A 21,769-nucleotide genomic window follows, 5' to 3' on the forward strand; every position below is an offset into this window, starting at 1 on the left:
AAGCTTCATTTTGCATGAGCCTATACCAGAGTTAAAAAATCAAACGTACTCGACAACATGATTATCTTTTTGGACAACAAATGTAAAATCTGTCACCCTCATAATGCAATACATGAAGTTTCCCACAATCACAAATCACAAACATGAACCATTTATGTGAAGCCAGCTTGGTGAAGGGCCAACATTCGTCATGTAGTTTTTTTATTTTTCAGACTAAATAACACTAAAAGCTCCAGTTGTTTTGTGGGAAGCCGTCCAGCCATGTTTGCATCTTCAAGTGCAGCTGAGAATACACTGGGCCTGCTCTCACATCTCCCAGATTATTTGTGGATCTTTGAAACTCTCCCAATGTCCTGTTTTTCTGGGGTAAACAGCTGTGAGCTGTCTGATAAGGGGCCACAGGTCAGCTGTGCAGGCCCTTTTGAGTGACCTCCCGACTCTGCTTTGCTCTGCCTCTCTGCAGTGTGTGCTTCCTGATGAAGCCTGCACCTCGCTGGATGCCTCGATGATCTGGGCCATGATGCAGAATAAGAAGACGTTCACCAAGCCCCTCGCTGTGATCCACCATGAAGTACAACTTAAAGGTGCGTTTCAAGGAGGCTCAGTCAGAGAAGCCTGAGGGCTGCTCATAAAGAAGCTTCAATACTGTAAATCAAAGTCCACTTGTATTCAAAAGATAAATTAATAGCCAATTAGTAACTTTAGAATAGAATTCTTTGCCCAAGGAGTATTTTATTTAGTTGGTTCTCCTGCTGGCATGCGGTTAGTGATACATTTGCAAATGATTTCCTTATTTATTTATTTATTTTCCCCTTTTTGGCCATGCTGCACGGCATATGGGATCTTAGTTACCCAACCAGGGATCGAACCCGTGCCCCCTGCAGTGGAAGTGTGGTCTTAACCACTGTACTGCCAGGGAAGTCCCAATGATTTCCTCTTTAAATATTAGATCGAAGTCTAGGTTGTCTCCATCACATCACGATGTTACTCTCCCTTGCATGCAAATATGCTTCCTTGAGGAAGCATAGGAGAGGGTTAGAGTTCCTGCTGGAATTGCATGTAGTCCATAGCCCATTTTTCCATGACCTACTGGTAAAGGTTGTACTGGCTGCAAGCTATTAGAGTACTTTTTCAGGACCGCAGATGCCTTTGGGGAGGGCACTGTCTATGTGAACACCATCCATCTTAGGTGTCACAGCCGAAAGAAGGCTGAGAGCTGTTCAAGTGCATTTTTATAATTTAGTTTTTAGAATCTTATGCACAGCTCTTGGCTTTCCCTGCTAGCTGGCTGTGGCACTTTGGAGCTCTCCCCTTAGGTCCTGGGGTTTCATTTTCTTTATCTGGAAAAAGAGGGGTTTCGACCAGATGACCCCCAGAGGCCTTTTCAGCTGTACTGTTTGAAGAAGCAAAACCATTTTTCCTTCATTTCCCAGCCCTCCTAAAGTTGGTGTGAAATGTACACGTGAGATGTTTATTGGTTCCTCATCAATGTTTTTGTTGTTGTTGTCTGTTTTACGTTATTAGGTTATTAGTTGGTTTTCAATAGTTTGAAACAGCTATAACAGCCTCAGTCTTTCTAAGTGGATTGCCGAAATAGTTCCTTGTTTTTTGGGTCCAAGGGAAAGAAATAAGAATAAATTAACTGTGTTGCAAAGTATATGTGACAATTGGGCGACAGCTGGCTCTGTTTTGTGCTATGAAAGTGGTTTAACAACAGCAAGAGCTACCTCTACTCCATCTGTTACTCTTACCTATTTTGAGAGAGGTCATTCTGCTGGTAATTGAAGGCAGCAGCTTGCTTTTTCCTGTGCCAGACAATAATTAGGCATCAGTACTGCAGCCGTATAACTTCCAGTAATTCATTCATCCATTCTTTTAATTCTGGTGGTATTTTTCTAAGTAATTCCTCTTTTATTTAAACTTTGTAATTATCCTGAAAGGTCAGTGTTTTCTTTACATAAAAGTTCAAGAGTAAAGTTTTACCAAATATCAAAGCAATTTCATGAGATTTGCTAATTGAGAGTAGATTTTAGTGGAGAAGCATGCAGTGAAGAAAGTTTATTGCTTCGGTTTGTTAAACAAATTGAGAAGGTTAGACTGTAGGCTGGCTTCCCAGAGCAGAGGCTGTATGCAAATGCTCTTTCTAACTTTACACTGAATGGGGTAGGTTTTCTGGCAGTTTTTAGCTTTATGAGTGACTCCTCTCACCTTTTATGTTTATTTTCCTTTGACTCTAGAAGCATTTCTCCTCAATGCAGGCCACTGGGGTCTGTGCTTTCCTTCTACCTCTCAGTGATTTGGAATAATCATTTATAAGGGGAGTGTGGCCATTTGCCTGATAACATTGGTCTCTTTGAAAAATAACAGGATCATGAACGTTCTTCCTGCCAGACAGTCTAATGTGTTACTGTAGTAAGATAACATACTATAGTATCTCTGGAAGTGGGCAGATGTCTTGTTGGGAATAACTTTGGGGGTAAAAATTTCCCAACCAATGGGATGGTTTATTGTCTTTTTACTATATGGGTGCTCTTTGGAGACTGGGCCAAAGTTCTAGCTCTCCCTGGACATTTGGTCCATCTTATTTCTCAACACTTGGGTTTTCTGGGGCAGCAGATAGAGGTTTTCAACTTCACAGCCAGCCACAGGGCTGCTCTGTGACTACCACTGCCAGTAGCATGGACACATTTCAGGTGGTGTTTCTTCCTTCTGTGGACAGGGAGAATAGGCCATCTAGACTAAATAAATAATTCTGGGTCCCTCCTCTGGGCCACTGTTTTTAATGGAACTTTCCTGAACCTTGCAGCACATCTTTGCTACCTTTGATATCTCAGTCCCTTGGGAACCAACATTGGATTAGAATTCTTTTGCTTCTTAAATTTTCAATAATAGATGATGATGGTAGTGGCAATGATGGAGCTGGAGATGATGGTAATGATGATCTAACATTTATTGAGCATTTACCTTAGTACAAGGCTCTGTGCTAAATGCTTTATGTGGATAATAGTATATGATCCACATAGCCCCCCCGTGAGGCAAGTATAGTATAGAGCAAGGATGGCCAAGGCATATAAATAAATGGTGGGTCTGGGATTCAAATCAAGGAACTTTGATTCCAGAGCCTGTGCTCTTAAACCCTATGCCTTGTCCTAGAGGGAGGTTGATTCTAGTTTTTAATAAAAACTGCAAGCAACATAGGCATCTGTCTCTTCATACCCCTCTTCCTGGCCCCTTCCCCTGTTCATGGCGCATCACACTGGTATGCAAGTTAGCACCCAAGTACTCTAATAATTATGAAATGAAAAGAAGCTGAAGAATTTACACTATTGATACTATGTATAAAATGGATAACTAATGAGAACCTACTGTATAGCACAGAGAACTCTACTCAGTGCTCTGTGGTGACCTAAATGAGAAGGAAATCCAAAAAAGAGGGGATATATGTATACGTATAGCTGATTCACTTTGCTGTACAGTATAAACTAGCACAATATTGTAAAGCAACTATACTTCAATAAAAATTGAAAAAAAAAGAAATGGGTTTAAAGGAAGAGGAGAAATGCAATAATTTGAGAAAATTTCTGTTTTCCAGCAATATATTTTATTACTTATTTTAAGTTTTCATTTTAATTTTTATTGATTTTTAATTATAAAATTAATACCTATTCATTCTAACAGTTGATGCAATATTAAATGTATAATAAAATAGGTAATAACTAGTCCTTAACCCACACCTGGTTAATGAAAGTTAACAATTTTTGTATCCTGTGTATATCTTTCCATCCCTTTCTCTATGCTCATATGACCGTATACAAATAAATAGAATCTTTTCATTTTCAAAGAAAAAAAAAAAAAGAATTTAAGGAAAAAAGTCTGTTTCCCCCAAAGGGTTAAGATGTTGGGAAACATGTAAACTGTTTAAGAGAGTATTAAAGTTTAGGACAAGTTCTGTGACTTTGAGTTGTAACTCACAAAAAAGCCCAGGAAACATGAATAGTTTATGCAGATTATGGTTTATGGCAAAACGATTAAAATCGTTGAGATGGTGCCATCCTGCCACATTTTCTGAAGTATTTTGAAGTATAGGCGCGTTAGTGCTGTTTGCTTTGGATTCTGTGACCACTTTTTACAGCATCTGAGAGCACGTGGGCTTACATAATAAAAGCGATCACACCACGTCAGTGATGATTTTATTTTTTAATGGTGAAAGGGAAAAGTAATCATCTGAGATTTAGGGCATATATATAAAAAAAAATTGAGGACACAAAAGAACATCCCCAAATTTGCCATGATTTGTATACAATATATAATTCTTAGCAAGTTAAGTGTTTAAATTACTGAATTTTCTCCATATTTCTACCACATAACTTTTTTTTTTTTTAAACATCTTTGTTGGAGTATAATTGCTTTACAATGGTGTGTTAGTTTCTGCTTTATAACAAAGTGAATCAGTCATACATATACATATGTCCCCATATCTCTTCCCTCTTGCGTCTCCCTCCCTCCCTATCCCACCCTTCTAGGTGGTCACAAAGCACCGAGCTGACCTCCTTGTGCTGTGTGGCTGCTACCCACTAGCTATGTATTTTACACATAACTTTTTAAAGATTAAAATGTGCTCAGGACAGTACCTGGCATATCATGGGCACTCAGTAAATGTTAATTTCCTTTCCTTCCTCTTAACATCTCAGCCAAACTGGGGTTTTTGCGGGGGATTAGAGGGGAGTGGAAGGGAAAGTTGTGAACGTCAGTTGGAAATTAATCCAAGAGAGGCGTTACTTTTTGGAACACATTTGATTTTTCCAGAACAAAAATAGTCTAAAGCACCAGCCAGGTTTTGTCCTCAGGCTGAGGTAGAGATGAGGGGAAGCTGAGTAGAAAGATGGTATGAATGTTTAATTAACAGACCAGGACATTCAGTCTCTATCCAGTAAGGAAGAGATATCATAGGGTTTTTTTTTCATTCAATGTGCTTCACATTTTGAAAACTTTTTACTTTAGAAAAGTTCAAATATAAACAGAAACAGAGGTAATAGTAGAATGAACTCCCATAAACCCTTCAATTGGTTTCAACAATTACCAATTCATAGCCAATTTTGTTTTATCACTTCCTGTCCCTGGATTGTTTTGAAGAAAACCCAGACATTTCATTTTATTCACAAATATTCCAGTATGCACCTTTAAAAGTTGAGACCCATCAAAGATCTCAAGTAGAGGACCGATGGTCAGATCATTTAGGAAGGCTACTCTGAAAGCAGCATGGAAGTTGAGTTGCTAGGGTACGTATGCAATAATAAGATATATATGATATTTATGGTTATTTATAATGGAAATGTTTATCGAGGATCTACTACATGCTTGGCGTATAGTAAACAAATTTTCCTATCTTTGAATGAAGGCTTTACAATCTAATGCACTACTGATGTTTGGGGCTGGATAACTCTTTGCTGTGGGCGTTATCCTGTGAATTGTAGGATGTTGAGGAGCATGCCTGGCCTCTACCTACTAGATGTCCTTAGCAAACCCTTCCACCAGCAGTTGTGACAACCCAAAATGTGTCTAGACATTTCCAAATGTCCCCTGAGGAGCCAAGTAGGCAAAAATCACCCCCAGTTGAGAACCACTGATCTAGTAGAAGGATGCAGATAAGTGAATAGGCAATTGTAGTGCCTATTGATATTGAAAGAACCCAGAGAAGAGATTAATTAATTTGTTAAGAGTGCAATAAAGTTAGTAAAAAGTATATCTTCAGTGGCCTGCACAAGCTTCTTTGTCTCCCCATCCTTCCTTCTGTGCCAAATACTAATAGATGTGGGTGCCTGTTAGACACCTCATTTCCCTGTGGGCCTGCCTGGTCCTGCCATGTTTAGGAGAACTGAATTGAAAGCCTGAGGCCAGAAGCTGTGGTCAGTTACTCATGCATAAGCCCAGAAAGATCCCTTTTATGAAAACCATGCCTAACAGTCTGAGGAGGGAAATTTTGGTTCTGGAGCAGACCAAAGTTTGCTCAGAGTATATGAAAAGATTTAATTCAGAATGTTGATTATAGTTTGTTCTGTGTGTAAAGAAATCTTTACTGTTAAAATTCTCTTTACAGTAATAGCTAGGATTCCTTTCTTGCAATCGTACCCTGAAACCAAAAGTAAATATTGTTCTGTCCACTCTTTTCCTTTCAGCATGCCAAATCGATCATAGGGTTCCGGTGGAGATCAAACTATTTTAGTTATACTCAGGGGTTATTGGGAATTTTGGAACCCAAATGTTAGAGGATAAAATCCTTTAACCTTGTATCTGCAGCTTGTGCTTATTATTGTTTATGCACAGAAAGCATGGAGGAACTTCGCCTCTGGGGAAATGAGCAACAACTGTTTCTGCTTAGCTCTATGAGGAGGCCCCTATTCGGGGTGGGGTAAGAGGATTAGGTCATAATGTAAATCCATTAAGAATTTTAAAACAATGTCATCTATCACACAGGCCTTATTATAAAACCTACATTCTCACATCTGATGTCTCCTTAGGGGAGAATGATTATTTGAAGCCTCTTGGGGATTTTGAGTGACAGAGTTTAACTATGGGTGGTTGATTGAATGGAACTCTTCCCAGAAGTGTGTATATTTCTCGCATGATGAACGCTATAGAGACCTTTAAATGCCTTTGGACTTAGTTCAGCGTATCAAACCATTACTTCTTGAAGAATTTTGTGGTTAGATACCCCTACTTCATAGGACTCTTGAGAGTTTAAAATGAGAAAATGTAAGTGAAGGTTTTTTGTCAATTGTAGAACACTATACAAATGTACAAATGTAAGGCATCACTGTTGTTACTTTATTGCTGCCAATAAGGCTGGTGGAGCCAAACTCCCAGGAGACAGTCTCTTATGTGCCTTGTGTAGTTGGTGTGTGTTCTGCACACTGAGATAGATTTTCTTAAAAACACACAGTTATTTTAATTTTCTTAGTAATTCTATTTAAGTATAACTTTCGCATATATCCTGATCTCAGGGCCACTACGCTGCACAACTCCAGGGGGCATCGTTCAGTTGTAGTGGCTTTGATTCATCCCATAGCATTCCTTCCCTTAGAGCTGGACCATGATACCCCATGCTGCAAGAACGTGATCAACCAGCTAAGATGGTTAATCCCGAGAATTTACAATCCTATCTAGCTTTTTTATTTTTATAAACATCAACTCAAATGCTGCTTGTTTTGGTCAATTTTTCACGTTGAGTTTTTTGCTTCCCTATGGATTCCAACACAAGGTGTGTGTTCCTTTATTGAATGAAAATGGAGATGAAGAGAGGTCCTAAACACATCACTTTTAAACTCTCAAGAACAGGGGCAGAGTCTGTGTGAGGACTTAACACATTTTTTCTATAAAGGGCCAAATGGTGAATATTTTCAGGTTGTGGCTTATGGAGTCCCTGCCTCGACTACTTAACTGCTGTTGCAGCGTGAAAGCAGCGGTGGACAATATATAAAGGAATGAGTCTTGTTATGTTCAAATAAAACTTTATTTATGGAAGAGATTTGACTTTCATATAATTTTCACATCATAAAACCTTATTTTCATTTTTTTTAATGACTTAAAAATATAAAATTCATCTTTAGTTCACTTAAACAAAACTAGAGTGGTTGGCCGTTATATGCTACCCCCTGGTCTATGATATTCTCACTGTTGAGAATAGCATGTCACTATGCACAAGTACTTTCTTAATCAGTGCTTCCCCAGCTGAGGACAGAGCAACACTCACCAGTCATTTAGCTTACGGGGCAGAATCTGGAATCCTTGGTCGGCCCCTACCCTGATGCTTTCCAGCTCTGACCTTGGGCTGGTCACATGATAACAGTCTCAGGCTGCTCCTTGGTAAAATAGTGATAAGAATTCTTTTTCTGCCTCCTTTACGGGGTTGGTTGAAACCTCAGATGAGATTAGGCTTTCTAGCACTTTCTGAACACAAAGACATTGTATAGAAATGTCAAAGCATATAAGCATTTTCTTATAGTCTTACTCCAAATTTCCTCTATTGCCTTTATTTTCAAAAAGTGCATCAACATTCTAACCATCCTCCACCAAGCATTTCTGCTAAGGCCGTTCTATGCCAGGCTGAGCCCTGAGGATATACAGATGAATAAGATCTAGACTCTGGGGGTAAAAAAAAACTAAGAGAATTCCGATGTGATGTGGCACATTTATAACAGAAGAGGGAGGGAGTGAGCAGAGGCGGGAGAGACTTGTCCTGCTGGGGTGGGCATGGACTATGAGAGAATCAGAGAAGGCCTCCCTGTGAAAATGCCAGCAAAGCAGGTCTGGGAGAGGGGGAGTACTTGAGGGGATGGCTTGCAACTTGTGATGACATGGAGCCACATGGAGAATTGGGGGAACTTCACTACGAGGAGCCCAGCACGGGTAAGGAGCTCATGAGGAAAGGAGGCTGGAGAGAGGTGGATAGAGGGAGGCAGACCTCTCTGTGCTGTGCTAGAGAGTTTGGATTTTTTTTCCCCATAAACGAAGGGAAGTCATTGAGTGTTTTAATCAGGGCAATAGCATAATCAGCTCTGAGCTCTGGAAAAGTCACTCTGGGGGCACATATGGGGGGAGAAACATTTGGGGTGGGAGCAGTAGTGGTGACAAGGAGACCAGTTAGAAAAGCTCTGTAATAATGCAGATGCGTGATGAGGAGCTGAACGATAGGATGATCGATAGTATTAGGACGGAAGGATGAAGATGCCTTTACAACACTTGTGTACATTAAGAGACTTTTTTGAAAGTCGAATAATATTGAATACACTGGGCTTCCCTGGTGGCACAGTGGTTGAGAGTCCGCCTGCCGATGCAAGGGACACGGGTTCGTGCCCCGGTCCGGAAAGATCCCACATGCCGCGGAGCGGCTGGGCCCGTGAGCCATGGCTGCTGAGCCTGCGCGTCCGGAGCCTGTGCTCCGCAACGGGAGAGGCCACAGCAGTGAGAGACCCGCGTACGGCCAAAAAAAACAACAAAAAAACCAAATATTGAATACACTGGAGAAACACAGGATTTAAAGATATTGGATCCTTTTTTAAATAAACAGAAAGGTATACACACACACACACACACACACACACACACACACACGAATTATCAGACTCAGATTCCTTAAAGGTGTTTGCCTTCAATTTTTCTTCAAATTGGAGAAACTGTACAATTGATCATTAACAAAGTACAGTGTTTAAAATTCCTGAGTAATCCATGTTATAGTCTTGATATCTAAAGAGGATAATTGACAGAGCTTTTACAAAGGAAGTATTTATTAACAAATAGAAAAGTGTCAGCCTCTGCTGAGATTTCGATGACCTTTCGCTTAGAACTTGGTTTCTCTGTAGAACGCATTGTGATTTATGTTTTTGTTTCAGAAACAGGTCCAAGCATTAAGAAACCGATTCCAGTTTCTCCACGTAAGTCTTTATGCAACTGTTTCGAAATAAAGCCTCCTGGGCTTTTATAAGAATGAGTTGGTTATGGAACATTTGCCAAACTTTGAGTTTTGATAAGAAGACTTCTGCTCTCATTCTCCCTCACCCCATTTTTCTCGAACTTACTTTTTTCCCTTCCGCTGTCATTCCTTCATTCTCCTTTCTTTTTTCCTCTCTACCTTTGCCATTTTAAAATATGAATTTGTTAACCCATTGGTGTGTATCACCTTAATGCGAATGTAGTAACTTTCTTAGTTTTAGAGAAGCTCATCGTCTGCGTACTTATATCGATTGTGATCTGAAAGCATTAACATACAGCTATGGGAGGGGTTTGCTTTATGTATCATCAACAGTATCTACCTGCTCAGAGAAGTAGTGATAAAGGAACTAGCTGCTATACCATTAAGACAATCACTAGTCCAAGGGGTGTTGAGAAGGCTTGTAAGACAAAAAGGGAGAGAGACCAACTGCTGCAAAATGATGCGTTGGAAATTATCTGGGCCAATTTCATTGCTTTATACAGAAGAAAACTCTAACCCAGAAGTATTTAAGTGACTTCCCCATGGTTATAATTGTCACTGAGGCAGGACAAGAGCCTGGGCTTTCTGGGTGTGCACCCAGAGCTCTTCTAGATAATGTTGCCTTGTGAGGAGAGTCTATACTTTTTTCCTCTTTAAGACTTTCCAGGTTAGTCTCCATGGCTGACCCCATCACATACATGTAAAAATCAGTCTGGAGAGTTCCTTTATGCTAAGTACTTTATAAACCATTCTATTAAGTGTATTATTTTAACAATATCATGGAATAGTATCATGAACCCAGAAAGAGATGCATATGGACACATTCTCTGGTACTCACCTAGTCTGATTCTCATAAATGACACCTTCATCTTTAGAATTTTAGAATATTTTCATTAAAAACTTTTACTCATGCCCCACTTTTGCATCTGTAGGCATGAAAAGACAAGTCATTTTTTTTTTGCGGTACGTGGGCCTCTCACTGTTGTGGCCTCTCCCGTTGAGGAGCACAGGCTCCGGACGCGCAGGCTCAGTGGCCATGGCTCACAGGCCTAGCCGCTCCGCGGCATGTGGGATCTTCCCGTACCGGGGCACGAACCCGTGTCCCCTGCATCGGCAGGCGGACTCTCAACCACTGCGCCACCAGGGAAGCCCAAGCCAAGTCATCTTTTAATATCTGTCCTACAGACTAAATTAGGTTGATGGCGACTTGGTTCGTCTTAACCTCCATAGCGTTCTTCCCACTTCTTACTCCTAGGGGATCCCCAGCCCCTTTGCAAACTCCTTTTGTTTACCCCCTGCCTTCAGCAGGTGAGGTAGTGCTGTCCCATTTTTTAGAAGTTAAATGAACACCATAGGGCACATGGCTAGAAGAGTAGGGACCAGGACTTGAGAATTTGGCTCCTTCAGAATCTTCTCTACCACATTATACTTTTCCTGAGCCCTTTCAAGTGCTGGGGCTGCTCAAGGGTCACCTTTGTCTACACCTGTATCTTCTACCCTGAAGTTATTGAATTTACATAGAGATCAGCTGGAGTCACTTCTGACTGGAGAGGAGCATAGAAACAGTATTGAAATAATGGGGAGACCCTGTACCTTCAATTTATAGTAAAAAAAAAAAAGAGAGACTAGATATTTTATTCCACCAAAAACCTCTCTCCCTTGGAAACTGATTTTTACTTTTTATAAGTGATTCAAAGAAGGTAGTTCTCTTAAATGAAAGGAAGTGTTCTATTTCTGTGGCCTAGAGTTAATTTCAAATATAAAAATCTTTGCCAAATTGAGGAACAATTGGTTCTATTTATATGTTTTGCTGACCATAAAATTGACATCACTCCCCACTGAGGAGTATTTCCGTTCACCTTATAGAAAGATCATGGTTGGAAAAGTGTTAAAAAGTAAGTTGTGTTAAATGACACAATAGGTAATTGTTGAGATGGAGGGTTTAATGTGAGGAGGTCAGTGAAATTTTATAATCCATAGGAATAGTTTATCCTTATTGTATGTTTTCTCCTTCTCACCACCTTTCTTCCTGTTATCTTTCATACTTTTAAATGTTCAAGAAGGTATGTTTGTAAAGTGTTTGGAGTGTGTTTTCTATGTAGTGTCTTGTTGTTTTTTGTGTAGTGTCTCAGTGTTCAGCGAATAAGAAGCCATGAGTCAGATTTTCATAGAAGTTCACCTTATTTTCCCAAGCATCTTAACCTTTGACTTTTCAAGCCACTTACCATTCAAATAGTAGGTCCTCAGATTGAGACAATGAACCATAGACCTAAGGTTTTACAGAGTTGACAAATCTGATTTTTTTTAGTAAGTTTGTTGCTCAAAATAAATTGCAAACTGAGGGTATCTTGGAAATCTGAAAATTTCATTTTTCTCTTGAGAAAATATTTGCAAGTTCACATACAGTGTATTTTGTTGGAATCTGCTTTTTATCCTCAGATTTTATTAGCTGGTGCTCAGCCTTTCTGACAATACTTGTGAAACAATATAAAATTGCAGCATGTGATGCAGAGTCACTCAACGTATACATTGGTTTCTCTTCATTATAGCGATATTCCATGGTCTGGACACCCTAACCGTGATGGGCATTGCGTTCGCAGCATTTGTGATTGGAGCACTGCTGACAGGGGCCTTATGGTACATCTATTCTCACACAGGTTAGTGTGACTGTTGCATATCAGTTGGTGCACATTCCATGTGCCTGGCACACTATAGACACTCAGTGTTTCATTGCGTGGATGAATGGATGAAATAATGAATGAAAGAGAGAGAAAGTTCATTCCCACCATTTTCACATTTACGTATTGGAATGAATTGGGTTTTGCAAAAATATAATTTGCTTTAAGCAAATCTCTAAATTCCTTTTAGAAAAGGAATGTTTAAACTATATATGTTAATTACATTTGAGATGTTGCTGAAGTCTAGCTGCTAATAAAGCTATTTTGTGGTTAGCGTTTAATTAAAGAAAGATAATGCAGACAAACTGGAAACATAAAACATTCCCCCAAAGCTAAAAATCAGAATAAACATATAAATAGGCAGGAAGTAAAAAAGGAAGCCAAGGTGCTGAGCACTGTCCACCAGAGGCCCTAATCAATGGCATAAACCAGAATTTCTCAACCTTTTTTAAATCCATACCATGTCTTTTTTGATAAACATAGAATTCTCATGTCTTGCTTGAAAATTATTTAAATTTTCAAAATATATTTTCATGAATTGTAAACAGATAAGAATGGTTGAAACAAAGCAGTTTGTTTTCAAGTTATGCTCTTCCACCCCTAAAATCTCTCATGTGCCTTTCTTCCTGCCCCTTACACCCAGTCCCAAGGTTGAAACATTCTGGCCTGAACAGAGAACCTGCTCTGACTCCAAGACAGAATGCAGGCCAGGCTCGGAGAGTCTGTCGGGCAAGGGAAGGAACAAGTGGACTGCCCTTCTATTGCTTCTTTCTTAGGTTCCTTGCAAATATGGAAAGGAAAGACATGCATTTTGAGGCGTGTCTAGGAAGCTAGTTGGTATTGTCTGTTCTTGGATGCTTGTTTACGCTGTGAAGCTAGGTAAGCTGCTGGATTGATCATTCAGGTGAGACAGGCACAGACTTTCTGTTTAGAATTTCATTAATTCTCCATTGAACCAACACATGCCACGATCTTTGGCCTTACCTTGGGCCATCCAACTAGCCAGGCTGAAACGATGACTGCTTTATAGGGAAGAGAAGCACGGAAGGGCGTTTTGAGAAGTCACATCTTAATCTTCATCAGAATCTTCCCTTCAAATACTGCATTCTCTGACTGACTTACTTTAAATTATGGCAGAAGGAGAAGAATGAACCCTATGTGCCTAGCATGGGAAAGTCACACAGTCCAAAACAAAAGTTTAGGAGTTTAACAGTAGGCTTTGAGTCCACAGATTCCTCGTCGGCATCCTTTGAGTGAAGCCAGTTACCCTTAGACAGCACAGGTTTGAACTGTGAGGGTTCACTTGTACGCAGATATTTTTCAATAATAAATACTACAGCACTACACGGTCTGCGGTTGGTTGAATCCACGGATGCAGAGGAACTGCAGATGCGGAGGGCTGACTATAAGTTACATGCAGATTAACCTCCGCGTTGTTCAAGGGTCAAGTGTATATTTCACGTGAGAGAAAGGAAATAAGTCTCTTAAGTTTAAGGCTCTGAGGATATATGAACATCTGTGAATCAGTTTAGGAATGTTCTTCTTCACGAACAGCGTATACAAGCACTGGAAGGCACAGCGTTTAGCAGAGGAGCATCTTAGAGTTAATAATTTTGTCACAGGAGTACTGACACATTCACATCTCAGACTCACAGTTCTTTGCAACTTTCCCCAGTCCTGCATGGCTGTAAGGTTTAGGGCTGTTGGGCAGCTTATGCTGTATATATTAGGAATGAACTTGAAAGTACGCCTAGAAGACTCTGTAGCCCTGAGAATTTCTACGGGGTAGTCACCCACAGACGCTTACCAGGTTCCTGCTGAGCCATGACTGGCCTTGGTCATAGATTTGTAAGTAGATTAAAAAACAAAAACCACAAAGGCCTTCCTGTGATGATTTCCAGCAAAATAAATTATGCTGATTTGGAAGCTGAAAGGTTTATAGACACTGTCATTTGGGCTCTAAACCTGTTAGCATCACATATGGTACAGCTTCAAATGACTTTTTAAAAATTAATTAATTAATTAATTTCGGCTGTGCCAGGTCTTCGTTGCAGCATGCGGGATCTTTTTAGTTGCGGCATGTGGACTCCCAGCTGTGGCACGCATGCGGGATCCAGCTCCCTGACCAGGGATCGAACCCGGATCCCCTGCATTGGGAGCGTGGAGTCTTACCCACTGGACCACCAGGGGAGTCCCCAGATGACTTTTTATTAAAAGCTATAGCCTATGGTTCATTTTAAAGATTGCTCATAAGGAATACCAGTGTCATGCAAGGAAGAAAAAGGCTCACTTTAGGACTAAATGGTAGTTTCCTATCCAGAAGCCCCTCAGTTTCTTACCTGGGTCAGCTAGCAGCAAGTTTAGATAAAAAGAGAAGGTCATAATGCAGTGGCCAATGGGAAGAGGTGTCTATACAAACACTGACTCAGTCCATTCAGTTTCCACAATAATCTAAGCTGTGGAACTCAGACCTTATATGGTATATTTGGGGGTTCAGGCAGCATCTGCCTCTATGGCTAAAATGATCCTTAATTTAGACAACTTCCTGTTGTGCTGTCCATTCCATCTGCAGCTCAGGGTGCAGAACCAAGTCACAGGTTTCAATTGTGGAGATCTACGTACACACCTGGAATGTGTGTTAGTCCATAAAAGCTGGGTCCCTGCTTTATCATATGACAACTTTGGGCACAATAAGGGATACTTCCTTAGGGCTATATTCACTCTGTTTGGAAAACTCCATTTCTAATATTTACATTCTCCACTAAGATGGTGCAGAGAGGAGGGGCAGTCAGGGTGGAAATGGTGCTGGAATGGAGCCATAGAATCTTCATACTCCTGGGAGCCTAGCTAGGTCATGGTCCCTAACCTGACTCATGAAGATCCCAAAAGTCATGTGTAATATTATATCTATTAATTTTTTGAGGAGAGGAGCAAAAGCATTTATTTTTAATTTTTAGTAAAACTTTTAAGCTTTATCACAACATGCACATAGTTTAAAGGCTGAAATAGTTCTGTAAATAGTTCTTGTTATGAAAAACATGAGTCCCCTACTGCCCCACTCCCTTTTCTGTCTCCTCAGAGCACCATTTTTGACTCTTAGCTGATTCTCTTGGACATCAATCCATATCTCTAAATAACATGAATATGTTGCCACTTCTTGACAAAAATTTTAGGTCTTTTCTGTCGACCTCTTACTATGGAAAATGAAAATTTAGTTCTCTTTCAGCCCTGTGTGCCAATTATATATTCATGCCTTTTTTGTCCCCCTTGTCCCCACCATCCTCCAAATAGAATTATACTGACATTTTGGTTAGGTCAGAATTAATGTTTGCGTTATTATGACAGCCTAAATACTAACCACACTTTAGCCATGTAGTATAATAGTGTTGCTTCTCCTGCATGACTTCTAATTTTCCCTAGAATTAATAATTGTCTCTCTCTCCACCCCCACATTACCTTGGTTTTGTATATAATTATCACTAATTCATCAGTTGACTCTGCCAGTTGTCTCAGTCTCCTCTTACACTTACACATTCAGATATCAGATATTCTACTGATTCATTTTCCTCAGTACTTTTGAGTTGTGGATGTCCTGTGTCATGGATCTTGTCTTCCCCCTTCTTGGTTTAAAGGGAACATAAGAGGTAAATGTTTTTTGCACCATGCATGTCTGCAGATATCCTCATTTTATACAAACACTTGGTAGATAGTTTGGCAAGGTATAGAATTTTAGGTTACAACTTTCTTCAGAATTTTGAAAGCACTCCTCATTGAGTTTTACCTCTGAAGATTGCTTTGGGGAAATGCAAAGCCATTCAGATTCCTGAGCTGTTTTTTCTCTCTGGAAGAAATTTTACAATAATCGTGCTTGATTTAGGTATATTTTCATTCATTATGCTGGGCATTAATTGAGCCCTTTCAGTCTAGAAACTATGTCCTTCATTGTTGAGATTTTTTAGAATTATTTATTTTTTCTTGCCCCTGTTTTTTTTGTTCTCTCATTCTAGAAATAATTTTATTTGAAAGTTGAACTTCTTGAATCATGCTCTAATTTTCCTTTACTGTTTTCCATCTTTTTCCTTTCTTTATTTTCTAGGAGATTTCTTCATCTTTATCTTTCGGTTTCTTATTGCATTTTTAATACTGCCTTCACATTTGTTAATTCCAAGAAGTATTTCCTATGAATTAAAAAAATATATCCTACTCTTATCTTATGGGTGCAATGTCTTATCTCTCTGAGAATATTAATATAGAGTTATTTAAGAATAGGGAAGTTCTGAGCTTGTGGATAGAACATATTGATTTTGAACTTCCCTTAGGGTGATCTGGCTAAGCCTTTTACTGAGGAACTCCTGGTATCTCATCTTTGGATCTTTCCTCTTGAGCTTATCAGGTTTTCAATGAAACAGGTTTTCCTGTTTCCTTCCTGGAGGTTGTAGTTCTGGCTGTCAGCATTCTGGGTGTCACAACATTCAACATGTAGACATTAATTTAATTCTCCTCTGTAATTGTGGTTCTCTACCCTCAATTGTGCTGGTGTTGGTCATTCCCGGAACCCTAGTTTCATCCTCTTTAGAGAGTAAACTTGTTGTCTTCCTCCCAGATGAGGAAGGGCAGGGTCCCAGCACCATGGAGTAAAGAAGGGGATTTAGAGAAATGTTATTGCTTCTCAAACAGAAGTTTAGCCACCCCAACTTCTTACAGCCCCATGTTCACCCTCTTGTCTAGGGGTACCTGATGCCACCATTTCCTGCGTTTTTGAGGAGTTCTGTGTTACTACTTGGCTGTTTCTCAGCTTTTCCTACTGGTGGCTTAGGTTCCACCTAAGTCTTGACTTGAATCTGCTAAGTCAGTTACTACTCACCCATTTCCTCATTAGCTTCCAATATTTTATTGCTATTGTCTCCACTCCTGTTTTCTTTCTTCTTCTTGTAGGTTTTCTTTCTTCTTATAGGTTTATGCCTTTTAAAAATCTGTAAATTGTCATTTTGGTAAGGTTTTTCCTCTAAGCTTATGACTTGCAGTTTTGTACCAATTAATATCTTGATTCTTGATATTTGAATTTCATAAGCTCCCTCCTGTGAGAAGAGTAAACTAGACTACCTTTAGTTTAGGGAAGTTTTCAATCCCTTTTCATCAGTTTCAAAAATTACCACTCCCCATTCTCCAAAAAAAAAAGACCTACCTTTTGCGGGCAAAACTGTAGGAGGGGGTGGTTTAGATGTTGCTATAATTTATCTTTACTTTAACTTGCCTTTGTGGTCCCTGAACCGGATGCACTCAAAGTTTGATGATAATAAGAGGAAGAAGAGAAAGAAGAGGGGAAAAGTGGGAGGGAGGCCACCTTCTATGTGTATCTGTACCACCTTAAGTGTGGGCTATTGTCAGAAATTGGACTTGAAGCACTAGTTTGTTCAACTGCTAATCTTGTTACCTGAGCCAAGAATATGAACCATGTTTCTCTTTAGTAAACACAGAGATGATCTGTACTTCACAGGGTTATGAAGGTGAGAGTATTTAAACAAATGCAAGTGAAAAGTTTTCTGAACTCCAAAGTCCTCCAAAAAATGTAAGGTTACTCATATGTGCAGGCAGAAAAAAATCTAAGTGTGGAAGGAACGCTGTGTTTCACAGAACAAAGTAAAATGCTGAGGTGTTGAATTAGGTGTGCCTGTCCCAATCCCTCGGGCTTCTGTTCAACGATCCTGAGTTGAACACACTGTATGTTCTTAAAGCAGAAGTCAAGCACAAACCCAGGTCCACCTGAGTCAGGTAATTAGGATGCTCCTTTTAATTAGGAGCATCTCTAGAGGCTTCAAATGCTTTCAGACATCTGAAGTTTCTCCAAGCTCCCCAGTTTAGTCCAGGTGAAGAAAGAAACAGCAAGAAGATCAGCTAAAGTGGGACTAAGTAGGAGACAAGAGACTAACTCCCAGGGATCAGAAAGATGCAGGTGGGACAGATGGGAACCCTGGTATGCCTGGAGAGAGGGCAGGATCCACTCTTTTCACCCAAGTGCTCAGGTTAAGTTAAAGTAAGATGCCTACAGAAAACCAAAGTGCAGGTGCGAACAGGTTGGCCATATTGCGGGAATATAGAAAGAAAGTGGGAGGCAGAACATTTTGAAAGATTTTACTTCCTGCCTTGGAACCTTTCTCCATAACTTATAACAACATCTAATTCACCCCTCCTGCAGAGTTTTGCCTACAACAGGAAAGTCCTTTAGCTTGAAAAGTGAGGAGGGACAATTTTTGAAAATGATGAATAGTGACTGAAAGCTTCTCTAAACTAAAGGTGGTCTAGTTCACTCTCCTTATTGGAGTGAGCTTGTGAAATAATTATAATTAGGATATCAAGAGACAATAATTGGTACAAAATTGGAACCAACACATAGGCCCTGAGGAAAATATCTTTGTTTTCTCTGCAGCATCAAGTAATATTAGGTCTAAGTCACCCCCAGGCATATGGTTTTCAATCTAATGCTTAAATATCTCTCAAGAAAGAAATTCCATAAATTCCCGCTATAACTAACCAATCCTCATAATCAGGAAGTTCCCTGCTATGTGACCTAAATCTCTGTCACTGCCATTTAAACCCATTTCCTCATGTACTGCTCTCCAGGGAGCAGTACACCTGTCTGCTCCTCTTTGTAATAATCCTCTGTGGGCAATATTTGCAAACTGTCTGCTTTGGGCTAAATAATTGAGATTCCTCTCACCTTTCTTTAAAATTCTTCTGTTGTTGTTTCCCCGTAGAGCTTCTCCATGTTATTCACATCTTTAGATTAAGTTTCTTCCCCAGGACCTGCCATGGTGAAAGATTTAAGAGATAAGAATCCAGTTGTAAAGTAGACTGCCAAAGAGGTGGCAGGAAATCGGATCTGGACAGCTCCATGCCAAGCTAAAGAAAGGAAATAGGTTATCCCTTAAAATATGTGGGTTTTTGTTTTTTTTTTGCGGTACGCGGGCCTCTCACTGTTGTGGTCTCTCCCGTTGCGGAGCACAGGCTCCGGACACGCAGGCCCAGCGGCCATGGCTCGCGGGCCCAGCCGCTCTGTGGCATGTGGGATCTTCCCGGACCGGGGCACGAACCCGCGTCCCCTGCATCGGCAGGCGGACTTTCAACCACTGTGCCACCAGGGAAGCCCTATGTGGGTTTTTTTTTTTTTTTTTTTTTTTTTTTCTTAAAAGCATCTCTGGCAATATCTAAGCTCAGCCACAGGCTAATATGTGAGCCGGGTGGAATGGAAGGCAGCCATGCCCACCATTATACCACCAACTCACACTGAGCCGGGTGGAATGAATCCTTGTCCTAACACACCTTCCTCCTGAGTATCCTGTGTGCCAGATGCCTCTTTCCCCTACTCACTCTCCTTCTCAAATATCTCTTCCTCGGTGGTTTCAGATTTTAGGAGCAAAGCATGAAGACTGAACACATTTCTTCTGATGGCCAAGTTTGATATTTATGAGCAGGGAGCCTTCCTTGAACTTGCATTCTCTAAGTGCGCCTGCTCTGCATAGCCCTGCAGTCCTCCCTGACCATCCATCTTCTCCAGAAGTAGGCCAGTTGTATTTGTCACCCAAGGGATATTTTAGAGAAACTCAGTGCTCCAAGAAATCAGAGGTCACTGTGATAGAGAGCAGAAAACCAAAGAACCCATCTTAGAAAACCTAAGGGACTCTGCTGGCTTTTTAAGCAGGAACATCTGCGCATTCAACTTCCTTTCTCATGGTGAATTTTTCTGTAGTGCCACTTTGCATCTGACAATGAGAAAACTTTTCTTGATTTCTCCAAAGGTAAAAGTTTTTCCAAAGGTAAAAGTTTTTAACAACTTGGTTATACTGAGAAATCTCACATCTCACATGTGAAAATAGACACAGAGCTAGAAGGGGTAGTCTAAAGAAGCCGTTTTCAACATTTCCAAAAGGTACTCCTTGGCACACTGTTTTCTCAAAGCCAGCAGATTATTAGGTTAAGTTGACTTGTCCACCCTGGTGAAATGTATCCTGTAGTCTTGAGTATAGGGGACTTCTTTGTTTTGTTTTGCTTGGGGTTTCATTTTGGACGGTGTTTTGTATTAGCAGCGCAAGAGTTTCCAAAACTCTGGAAGTTGAAAGACCCTTTTAATGGGCAATGATTAAAATAAACTGACATGACAACAAATTATATTTGGCAAATAAACATCGGAAAGCAAATATTCAGACTTCCTGGGCAGGGAGTAGTACTGGCAACTTTTCCTGAATGTGAATAATCAAGCACATGTCACGTTTGGGATGAGACAAACCTGTGCACTGTCGATAGAACAGCCAAAGCCATCTTGCTTTAGCTGCTATCAGGCTGAACGAACGAAACCCAGGTGAGCCAAAACAGGGAGGTGGGGTATTGACTTACTTCCTGCTTTTCTGACGGATCCTTTATTGAAATGGGGAAAAGATATTTTTAAAATGTGCCTCACATACAGCCACTTTAGTCCTGCTAATTGATAACCTGAGAATCCAGCTGGGTATGTTTCAACATGTGGGTTGTAAGGGGGCTGAATTTTTAAAGTATATCACTAGTTGTTCTAGTCTCTGGAGGATTTGGGGTATTTTGGGGGTGGGAGGGGGTAGACATAATTCAGAATAGCTAACAGATTTAATTTCCTTTTATAAATAAAGTTCCCACTCTGGGGAAAGTGGATTTCTGGCAGAAAGTCACTGTCATTGAGGCAAACTTCCCCACCTTTAACTAAATGCACACATGAAGGGTAGAGGGTAATGCTGGAAAGGGTCCAAAATATAGATTGCCAAAAAAAAGAAGAGTGAAAACTACATTGTTTCTCTGCCTCTGAGGAATATTGACCTGCTCTCCCCTCTCCATCCCACCAATCCCAGAAGAATAGATAATCAGAGGAAATACAGCAAGGGCCAAATATGCAACAAGCATATGCAAGGCCCTGAGGTTGAGGCCAGAATGTGTGTTGTAGCCGTGTGGTTCATAAATGGGTGACAGGGAAAGCTGTAACCAGACCCAGAGGCATGAGCTGCTTCTACATTTTGTAGAACTGCTGTTTTGGCAGAGGCTTTTGAGGGGCCCCAAAAGGGGAATGGAAGTAACGGACTAAGTTCCTGTGCTTGGAGGGCAGAGCCTTTGCTGGTGTGTTTTGTTTTAAGGAAGAGGCCAGAGGGTTGCTTATCAACTGCAGAGTGCTGTGTATTTCTGCCTGACAGGAAAGAGGAGGCTCATTCATAAACAGACCTGGCCCTCTGGGGCTTCCCACATTGGAGTGGGGAGATCGCTGACCAGAAGTGTACGAAGTTGATGCTTTGACTTTTCGAAGAAAATGCAGTGTTTGTCATCAGAGAGCCTTGGTCACTTTTCCCTACCTGGAGCCATTGTTTGAGGGCTGCCCTGAGGCCAGTTTTGTTGAAGAAAAGACAGCTCTAGAGCCTTTTGCAGTGCTAAATGCAGACCATCTGTGTGACCCAAGGTTCCCCCGCCTCCCCACAGCCCTGCGCACTTGGCGTGAGGTATGGGCTTTGCTGAAATGCAGTGGGGTGTGTGATGAAAAGTGGGGTGCTTGATGTGCTCAGCTGCACCCTGCAGTAAACCTCCCAATGGAGGGGCTGTTGCCTGGCAACCA

At 40.7% G+C, this 21,769-nt stretch overlaps 1 protein-coding gene across 13 annotated transcripts in view; it reads left to right on the forward strand.

The window, feature by feature from the left end:
- The window catches only part of TGFBR3 (transforming growth factor beta receptor 3), a 207,769-nt gene that overhangs the window by 181,872 nt on the left and 4,128 nt on the right, over positions 1 to 21,769 (forward strand). For 11 of the 13 annotated variants that reach the window (XM_089919793.1, XM_089919731.1, XM_089919748.1 and 8 more), the window contains 3 exons: positions 464 to 584; positions 9,390 to 9,431; positions 12,019 to 12,126. In XM_089919793.1, coding sequence (XP_089775919.1) covers positions 464 to 584; positions 9,390 to 9,431; positions 12,019 to 12,126 — 271 coding nt within the window. The remainder of the gene's footprint in view (positions 1 to 463; positions 585 to 9,389; positions 9,432 to 12,018; positions 12,127 to 21,769) is intronic. The other 2 variants (XM_089919757.1, XM_022553392.3) reach the window with 1 other exon arrangement.

Source organism: Delphinapterus leucas, chromosome 1 (assembly GCF_059928025.1).
Source record: "Delphinapterus leucas isolate spDelLeu-1000000601 "Yukka" chromosome 1, BTC_Dleu_Yukka2, whole genome shotgun sequence".
Classification (NCBI taxonomy): Eukaryota; Metazoa; Chordata; class Mammalia; order Artiodactyla; family Monodontidae; genus Delphinapterus; species Delphinapterus leucas.